General features: G+C 39.2%; 1 protein-coding gene across 1 annotated transcript; it reads right to left on the reverse strand.

The window, feature by feature from the left end:
* Window positions 1–966: 966 nt before the first annotated feature.
* On the reverse strand, window positions 967–9,913 carry LOC115745310 (ion channel CASTOR-like). Its single transcript, XM_030680793.2, has 12 exons — window positions 9,343–9,913; window positions 9,187–9,258; window positions 6,847–7,455; window positions 5,913–6,095; window positions 4,879–4,938; window positions 4,586–4,789; window positions 4,131–4,379; window positions 3,593–3,691; window positions 2,837–3,031; window positions 2,471–2,563; window positions 1,630–1,887; window positions 967–1,316 (listed from the first exon to the last, which is right to left on the reverse strand). Exons 1-12 carry the CDS (start codon window positions 9,811–9,813, stop codon window positions 1,098–1,100), a joined length of 2,712 nt encoding a protein of 903 aa, XP_030536653.1. The 5' UTR covers window positions 9,814–9,913; the 3' UTR covers window positions 967–1,097.
* Between the last annotated feature and the right edge of the window lie 401 nt (window positions 9,914–10,314).

The following is a 10,314-nucleotide window of genomic DNA, read 5'->3' on the forward strand; positions in this document are numbered from 1 at the left end:
CTTCCGCACAAGCACGATCAAGAGCCAACGAGAGGGAGAGTAGCCGTTGGAAAGAGAGCACGGACAGGCAGAGGACGAGAGAGTGCGCGGGCGCGAGCAAGAGGAGGAAGAAGGATAAGAGGGCTTCTTGGGAGTTCACCAAATAATGGAGAGAGAGAACTTGGGTATTTATAGGAGATGTGGGTGCGCCACTTGTCCCCCTCCATGTGGCGTCACTTGTCTGGACTCATTATGTACAAATTTCACTAATTGTACCGATTTTGCACAATAATTGACCCCTATAATCCAGCACACTGAATAATTTAAATCCCTGAACGACACTTTCACTGTTAATCCAAGCCAGATAAATGATATTTCGCTTATAAATTTCATCTAGCGGAAAATCGGGTCGTCACAATTTTTGCCCTGGTGATCGACTACCTCGAAAAGCTATGAGAGCCTTCCATCAAATCCGATGCAAGAACGATGGGTTAGTCCTTCTGAAGATAAATTATTTACAAACAGCGACGAGGAAATTATCCTTGCATTTGCTCAAGTATTTTGAACATCCCGTCAACGAATAAGTCGCTCCAAAGAAAACTGAAACTTCTAATTACAACTCATCTTGCAAGTTCACCAGTTTCTGGAAAATCTATGACAGCGCAATCTATCACGGAATCCTACCTCGTGCACCATCTGGGTTCTGATACCATCCACCGTTCTTCAATCACAACAATCAGATTCCCACCAGTTATTCTGGACATCTACACAATCTTTCTCGCCCATCAACCAACTGCAAATCAGAACAGTAAAATTTTCATTTCCTGTCCATCACGTCCATCCCTGAGGCCAAATTCCTCAGATATGCAACGATAGCTGTTTTTAACCAAGCGTCTCTCTGCCCCTTGTGATCATTTCGTGGGTACTGACATGCTGTTTTGGGAGATTCAGGTGGAGTCATTTGACATCTGTTATCACACATGAATAAGAGGGGTATGATCAGTTTTAATGGCATAAGCATCGCTGTCGCAAAGTATATAGAGAATAACACAAGTACTTGCCCAGTTGAGAGTTTCGCTTCTGATGAGTATATGTTCTGGCCTTGCAATATGAACCTATCATTCTTTTTCAGCAATAACAAGAAAAACATCTTTCACCGACCACGTTCGGCGCTCATCTTTTGCTGGGGGATTTATGACAGCTTTCTCTGCATTGGCTAACCGATAGCCTATCATAATTTCCCTCCTCAGTCGAGCGCGTAAGAGTAGTTCATAGAAAGTCAATTCTTCACCTTCACCAAGGTAAAGATTTGCCGGTCTAATGTGCATCTCATTTCCCTGGTAGTGGCCATAAAACCCACCATTTAGCTAATGAGAATCTCCAGAACTATACACCCAGAACTATGACAAATTAGAAAATAATGTACTAAATGAACACTAGGTTCTCAGCTGAAGATTAGCAAAGTCATGAAACATGAGAAACAAAGAAGAACGAAACCATATGACTCCGAACAGTGCAGACTTCAAAAGGAGTAAAGACGATAGTAAATGAGTTCAAGTGACATTTGTCTATAAAAATTCACATTTTGTAAAACCTTTACAAAGTGCGTACTGACTATAAAAAATCATTTTCGTTAGATTTAAATTGTACCTCCTCTGCGAAGAGCTCTTCCAAAACATCATTTATCTGGCGATCCTCGGCAACCATTGCCAAAGCCATGCTGACAAGCTCATTTGACAAAACGTAATCACTGATTTTGGACATAGATAGTAAATTTTTAGTCCTTGGATCCAGTATTTCAGATATGATTACTGATTTATCAGAAGCCTGCTGCATTTCTCCCATCCAAGAGCCTTGTGAGAAATTTCCTCTGCGAGAAGGGGCCACACTGTAAGGGAGACGCTTTGCCTGACAAACAAAAGAGAGGAAAATGGATGTCAACAAGTATGGGAAATAGTTTTGACCAAGACAAGCATCAAGAATGGTAACAGCAACCAAGACTTTTCCACTGCCCAAGACTGCTAGGTAAAACCAACTATGCCATTGGCTCTTTCTACTACAACATCCTCAACAAAATCCTTTTAGTGACAACAATGTGGTCTATCTAAGGGAAATTAAGGTCAATGGGAGAGCTTTTCTCCCCCTGTAATATGGTGAAGCTGAGTCAACACTTGAATTTAATTATCTACATAATCATGTAACGAAAGTTGAATATCCTCAATCAATAAAGGCTATTGGCAACCTTTGCCCATGGACCCAACAACCACCCAACAAGAACCTCACAAGCATGACCATTGCAGTTACACATTATTAAACCCCAACCCCACTCCCAAGAAAAAACTCTGGTGGAATGGAAGAGCAGTAGTATTTATTCCAATTAAGTGATGGTCAATGCTCCTGTTGAGTGGGGTGTCAAAAGAACCAACTAATAAAGAGTAAAGAAAACAAGACATCCCCCAATAAATTAAATGAAGCTCGGACTTTGGAGTACCTGTATATCACGAATTAACAACAATGTGGCAAGAGATCTTGAATCGGCTTGAATGGCTGAATCTTCCACTGATTCATCAGCAAGAATTAGTATCTGTAAAATCAGCATCCAATCAGAGCATTTCACAAGGGGATGGTATTAACCTAAGAAATTGACAGGTCAAAGTTGTAACTGTCTTCTCTATTATCATAATGGTGACAGTAATTATCAGATCTTCTGCGCATTAGACAGATTAAAGAAGAGTTCCGCAAAATGTGCATTCATTTTCCAAAAAGTGAACTTCTTGGCTAATTGTTGCAACAAAATAACCAGTGCCAGTGCCTAATGAAAGCAAAAGATTTAATAGAGAGAGAGTCATTCACTTACTGAATTGAAAGATTCCAGAGGGAGACTCTCCAGGTGACGCCGTATAACTGCATTTCCTTCTCGATTTTCTAGTTTTATGTTTGCAAGCCTGCTAATGTCAAGACCACCATCAATAAGCTTCTTTTCCCTCTCCTTTTCTGGAACCTCATTGAACATCCAGAGCTCTGATTCAGGTGCTAGAGATGCATCCAATACCTAAAGGATAGATGGGCAAACCATAATCAACAGATATGAATTGAGTCCTTTTTCATGGCACTTTAACCAATAAAGAGGTAGCCTGGCATGTGAGATCATATTTACAAGCCCAATTAGATTAGCCTAATCAACCGAGTAAACTACGGTCCATTTGCAGAGCTCCAGAGAGAGAGCCCATCTGTTTAATGAGCCTAGACACTTGACCCTACACCCTCTATTTGCTTTCCTCAAATGGTTGGGCACTCAAGATGCAAAGATGAAGTAGCGGCAGACTCTGGCAGGGGATCGCATGGAATTTCTCTTGTAATTTAACCAAACTAAAGGAGTTTCACCGTTACCTTCTCTGTATGAAAACATGCAGAAAAATTCTGATATATCACCTGCTAATTCTAGGTTTGCTTATAATTACCATAATCATATCTTCCATATCTCACCGCCAACCACAAAAAAGTATCTTTTCTGAGGACTGGTCAATACTAAAGTCTTTGGGTAGATGTCCCCTCCATACCTGCAGCATTAGGTGAAAAAGAAACAATTAGGGGCTTCATAGAAAGAACTTACCACAATCATATCATCAATGTCTCTCCTCCATCCACAAAGTAGAATCTTCTGTGACTTGCTCGCTGGAAGGGGAATGTATGTGAATGATGCTTCTTTGACCTGAATGATTAAATTAATTATATTTTTATTAAATTTTTAATGCTGGTATGCCACTCAGTTATCAGATTAAGCATCATTCTGAATGAATAAGAAACCAGCTAAATTTCATGGCAAGGGGCAATGCAGTCTATCTTTTCAGTTTATCACACCTGTCATATTGTCATCCGTAGGTAACCTTTCCAAAATAAATAACCACATTAACAAGGTGCTATTGTGACATCATGGTCTTTCCAATTGCAAGGCTATAGAGCACAAACAATGACAGTTGCTCTTTGGTGCTTGCCTACCATAACACCCTTTATTATTCTTCCTTTCAATATGCGTGCTTGATACAGGTATCCGTAATTTTTTCTAATCCTATGCATACATTATGAAGTCATGATGCTGCAAATAACAAAGAAAAGCACATCAAGACCATTTCTAGAAGAGAAAAAAGCACCATTGGTAATGCTGCTGGAGCGTATGTATCATCATCTTCTGCTATGACAAGAACTTCATCACCCTCTTGTAGAACATAGGAGTCGTCAGGATTCAGGATAATCTTACCACCACAAGATGCAACCTTGATTCCACAAGGTATTGCATCAGGAAAACTTATAAGCACATCCTCGAATTGAATGCCATCTAACTGGGTCCATCTTTTGATGTAAAACTCACAGTTTTCAAACCCAAGGATATCTTCCCAAATCTGCCATGACATAACAAAGCCATCAGGTGTTTAGAAGAGGGTGAAAAATCAACTATATGTACTATTTGCTTCCTATTATGCTTGACAACTAGGATAGTGCATCTGCGAGCTAGGGGAAGAATAATTAACAAAATACTGGACATGAACACCTTTAAGAATAATGACCAGTTTAGTTACAAAAATTCAACACATTGCATGAAACTGACCTGTGCCAATCCAGGCTGCCGGGCACATTGAATCATCAAGCGACCAATCACATCATGTGCCACAACAGTTTCAACAAGGTCTCCGCCAACAAGTTTAACGAGAACTTCATTGTCAATATCACTTAATTCAACCACGATGTGCCCTCTTAGCCCTTCTTTAACTCCAGTTAAACTTAGGACTGTCCTTAATGCACGAGCATCACTCTACATCCAATTGGCAGAGTAATACAAATGAATCAGCTCCTAGCAACTACCAAAAAGGCATATAACTTATTTGTGTTGATTAATCAAACCTGGTCCGCATTACCGTCTACAGCAAGGACGACTATTGCTCTGGCTTTGGAGACAGAGACCTGCATAATAAAAATAAAAGGTTATTGGGTCCTGCATTTACAATAGGGACTGCAAAAGGTAATGAACTTTTTGCTAAAGATCAAGTACTCAGTAGAGGTTCTGGAGTAAGAAAGTTGCAAGAAACAAGACAAGATGACAAAAGAATTTAAGTAAAAAAATAAGACGGAAAAAGTTAAACATAGAGAGGGTTTTGGGCTCATGGTGGAGTTTATAGGAGTTTAGAGAATTTTAAAAGATTGAATCACCACAAGTAGGAGAGGAATTTCCAAAAAGCAAGCATGTGCTGATATATGTGCATCAGATGAAGATCTACAGTATGGACCTCACTTACGAAAGAAGCATTGTCAGGATTAGGTCTGTTAACACACAAGGGAGAGAGAGAACGAAAAACATATATCCACAAGCGAAGGGAACTAGGTGACGCATGAACTAGCATTATCAAGTTTAAAATGCGTTTGTCACCCGGTTTGCACACACAAAAAAAAAAAATACATATGAGAGAGAGAATATCTGACGTCTTATCGAAGAAGATCAGAATTTGAAGAAAATGAGTTGTTCTCTGGGAAATATGCAGTTGTGCATATCTAATGGTCTATCAATTTTCATCAAGTGAGGTAACAACAAAAGACAAACCGATCACTGGAAATAAAAACCCAAGTGAGCATCACCATATAAATGGATCAAGAAGATATATAATTAAGGATTTCGCCTCAAATGGCTTCATTCTCAACACAGAATAAAAAACCTTACAGAATAGATCAGGTTATCTTTCCCTAACCCCTTCACACATTTCCTAATCACTAGTACAGTTGAGATCTGCAATGTATGTCAAAACAACAAACAGAGAATAAAGTTGGCTAAATAATTAACTACTTTCAGACACATTTGCATCAAAATCTGGACACCCACTTCTGGTTAAATCAATCATTAATATTTCAAAATATCATTACTTTTACTGTCGACCAACAATTACCTTTTTCAAGTCAGCCAAAATAAGAGGGCTGCCACTTCTGCATATAACAGATGTTCCCCTGAAATCAAACTCCATCTTAGCAATGTCAAGTTCCATTTCCTCTTTATCTCTTTCAGCCATCACCACAATGGTGCCTCCACCCAAACTCTCATTTGCTAGGGCCAGCTGATTCAACAACGATCCCTGCATTTGGCATGAATTTGTGTTAGCACTAGGACAGATACAGCAAATAACAGCCAGATAATTTTATGAATCTTTTACAATAAAAGTATGTCAGTGAATATGACCCAGTGCTCAAGGCTTAAAAAAAAAAAATCAGTGCAAATGATATTAAATAGAGTTGACATTGCCTTGATAGGGTAAGTTGGATTGTACCAGCTTAGGAACCAACAACCATCAATTTTGCTTAGTCTCTATGGGGAACTAAACCAAACCATTGAAGTTTCAATAACTGATTTCAGTATGGTGATGTTATTCACATCAGGACAACCATGTCACGAGCTAACTAATGTATGACTGTATTAGAAGCGCAAGAAACACAAAGAGGTAAAGTAAAGAGGAGAAACTGAATAATCAGACGTTTCTGATGTAAATTCCGAGTTTGTTTTGTTAAAGAGAAAAACAATGAGTCTTCTTTGAATTTCTTAGATATTTTCTATCTTCTAGGATGTGAATGGAAGGCAGCCCTTGGTGCTCTTTAATACAGTTCCTTATTACAAAAAGGAAGGCAAATCGTCAACATCAGAAGTTTATCAAGTAAATCCGCGCAAACCATAACATGATTATCTTGCAATTAATGCTTTCTCCTTTTTTTCTTCTTTCTTTTTCTGTTGTTTTTTTCTTTTTCTTCTTCTTCTTTTTTTTTTTTTTTTTTGGGAGAAAGTGGTGCGTCCACAAGAGTTAGATATAAGAATCGGGAGAATCAGGATAGTACCAATTTATCACTCCACCCAAGAATTAAGGTGTGGTTCTGCTCAACAACTTCACTTCTGCCTTTCCTCAAGGAGTCAAACTTCTCGGAGATTGCATCAGAAACAAGTCCAAGCATCATCGCGAATATAAGCATTCCTCCAAAACTAATCGAAACTGAAACAAACCTTGGACCAATACCTTCTGAATTAGCATGATTGCCTGAATCAGCGACATATGTCCACGATAACCAAAGAGAATCTGCTATGCCATCATTTGTGACACCAAAAAGTGCAAGTCCTCCCAGACAGATGAGAAGTAATGTCGCAACCAACAATGCCAATGGCTTAGCATATGGATGAACCGAGAAAAATACATCCAATCGATATGCTAGCTGCTTACTCAAAGATACTTCTTCCAAAATACTGTCTGATGATCTTGACCTTGGGACTTTGTCAATGCACTTGAACAACAGAATAGGAATACATAATACGGAGACCGAGCTTATCAGAGCAATGTTTTTAAATCTTTTATTAGATCCATCTTGATTCTGCTCATCTATAGAACCTTCAACATCTGCTAAATCCGATAAACTGCAGGCTTGCAGTGTAATCCTAAGTTGAGAAATTTGCCCCTGAAATTTAAACAAACTCCATTAAAGAGGCAATTCAATGTTAAGTAATACAGATATAAGAACTAGTACATATAGAATCATTATCCTTGACAAAGACGAAAAATTTTGTGGACGAGAAGTTAGCTAAAATTTGCTTGCTTACATTAGATGCCAAGCTGAAGATGTTCATACACAAGTAGCCATCTTATGCTCCAGCCTCATGCAACAAAGAATCTCACGGTCGGTTTGCAGTATACTACCTATTTCATTTTCAATCTAATCCTCATGAAAACAGTTATTCCTTTGTTTGGTTCGAAAAATAAATCGATAATAGCTATTCATTACCTCAAAATCAGGATTAGTTACTCCTCGAAAGAGAGAGAGGAGGGGTGGGGATAAGGAATGCCTTTCATGCAGACAAAAATAGCTCAATTCTTTACATTCCTAAATGACCTTGCAACTTTCAATATATTATCTTATTTAAATTATAGATCATGATATAGTATTTATTCTAAACGAATTGATAAACTGTAGAAAATATGAACCCAGTCAACAATTCGGAAACTAATTTATCATCTATTCCATTTACAGCTTAGCTTTACTCGTAACTAAAGCTTAATTCATAGTTACTAGTTTAATTTACATATCATCCAAGTAAAGGGTATCTGATAATACCACTTTATAATTAAATTAGAGCAATGGTTTGTGTTTATTATTTATTGAGAAGAAAATAATAAGTTATCTTATATTACCAATTACATATTTAACTAAAAACAACATTTCATTGCAATAACTATTTATTCCAACTTATTGATATATGTTATTGTCTATAGCCAATTATTTATTTGACATAATCATATATTCTAAGTACAGTCTAGCCAATTATTTATTTGACATAATTATATATTCTCAATACAGTTAGAATTATAACTAAGAACCAGTTCATTTAAAAAAATCTAATGATCATCTAGTTTACAAAGTATGTACATAGTTTATTATTGTATAATAATTCTCTTACTAATATTCATATCTCATCAAAGGTTATCAGGTATGAGTTTTCATTCTTAACTTATACCTCATACAAAAATAGTCTACAAAATAAGGACTTGGAATAACTATTGAATCCTGCAAACAAACTAGAAAATAGCTATTGCATTCCTACTCCTGCTCTATTCCTCATCATGGAATTAGTTATCCAATTCTGCAAACCAAAACTCACGTCACTATGAAGTTTCGTTCTTCACCAGTTTAAGTTGAAACAGCTCGAGTCCTAGAGTCAAAAAAGTTCATTTACCCAAGAGAGTAAGCCTACTGTGCAGGATTTTTATTTTCCCTGGAACTGCAAGAGTGAGGTAACTAGACCACAGATTGCTAGTCAAACCGATAGAGTTCTCCAATTTCTTGAGAAGAAGATTGTTCAACTCCATTAATTTAACCGGAATGACTCAGCCATCTCATGCCATGAATTACAGCAGATTATATGGAGTTGCAGATTCTTTGAACAGTATCCATCACTCAAAGCTGAATACGTTCCTAATCAACTGTTTAGTCAGAAGAAAGGCCGGCAGGCAAAAATAATAATAATAATAATAAATAAATCTTTCTCATCATTGAGCTGAACAAGCCGGCAAAAACAGGGACAGCAATTCGACTAATCCTCTAGGATTAAGAACCGTGAGATCCATCTTCGAAGTTCAGTACTAACCATGAACTATACATGAAATGCGGCGTTCGGTTGTTTTAGAGCTTTACCTGCAAATCCCCGACCTGGCTACGTAAACTGAAATTCTTGTGCACCACCGAACTGAAAGCCGTCAACACAATCTGCAACACCATATCGTCCTTCAATTAAAAGTAGAGAACAAGAAAAGCTAACAACTTCAGCACGCGCGCACGCAGAAGACGCACCGCCACTACAAGCGCCATGCGCCACCGAAGCCGGAGCCTCCCCCGCAAATCCAAGTTCACTTGGCCTCGCGACGGAACTTTCTCCGCTGGGGCCGCCTCCGGTTTCCGATCGGAACCGGCGCTCGAAGCGGCGCCGTCCCTGCTTGAGGCGGCCTTCTTCTCGCGGGCCACCGACAACCTGTCCGATCGGAGGGAGGGACCGAGCCTCCGGCGGGCTCCGGCATAGCTGGCCTCGCGGTATGGAGAAGAGTTGACCGGAGGAGCGGAGCGGAAGGACGGCGGCTTGGGAGGCTTCGAGTCTAGGGAAGTGGAGGAGGAGTAGGCCCTTGGCCTTGGGTTGGTGGAGAACCGGCGGGGGTACTTCGGGGTTTTCGCGGGGGAGGAGGGGTGGGCGCAGTAAGGGGAAGGGGAAGGGAAGAACCAGTCTCGGCTGAGGGCAGGAGACGACGAGTCGGAGTCGACGCGGGACATTTTGGGGATTTCGGGGAGGGAACGGTGCAGGGCTTTTTAGGAAGGAAATGAAATAGAATCGAGAGGAGGCAAAAGGCAAAGTTTGAGTTGGAGATGGGGAATTTAATTAAGCGGAGTAGGAGAGATATGATTAGCATAAGCAATTAAATTAATCAGGTTCTGATGGAGACCTTTATTTCGTTCATTCACGTTGACCTTGGCCTTCCAAAGGATTGATAAATGATATACGCACCACCCGTCTGTCGAGATTGATGAAATAAAGAATGCACGTGTTCTGAACCCATTTTGAACAATAAATTTGACAATTCGACTATGAAATGAACTGGTCGCCCTTACTCGAAAAGGGATCTAAGATTATTTATGTGAACGCGTATGATCTACTCGAAAATGCCTTGCTAAGCAAGGACAATGAGTTAGAAACGTTGGTTTTCCTCGTCAATGAATGGGTAATATTGCCAATATTGAATGGACATACGGAGTAGCACATAACAACTTGAGATA

Source organism: Rhodamnia argentea, chromosome 1, assembly GCF_020921035.1.
Source record: "Rhodamnia argentea isolate NSW1041297 chromosome 1, ASM2092103v1, whole genome shotgun sequence".
Taxonomy (NCBI): Eukaryota; Viridiplantae; Streptophyta; class Magnoliopsida; order Myrtales; family Myrtaceae; genus Rhodamnia; species Rhodamnia argentea.

Bases quoted from the DNA above. Each gene is read 5' to 3' on its own strand.
- LOC115745310 (XM_030680793.2), bottom strand. From the start codon at position 9,813: ATGTCCCGCGTCGACTCCGACTCGTCGTCTCCTGCCCTCAGCCGAGAC. The intron at 4,380-4,585 runs GTCAGTTTCATG...ATGTCATGGCAG, and splicing joins GGCAGCCTGGATTGGCACAG to ATTTGGGAAGATATCCTTGG. The intron at 1,317-1,629 runs GTACAATTTAAA...GGCCACTACCAG, and splicing joins AAGAGCTCTTCGCAGAGGAG to GGAAATGAGATGCACATTAG.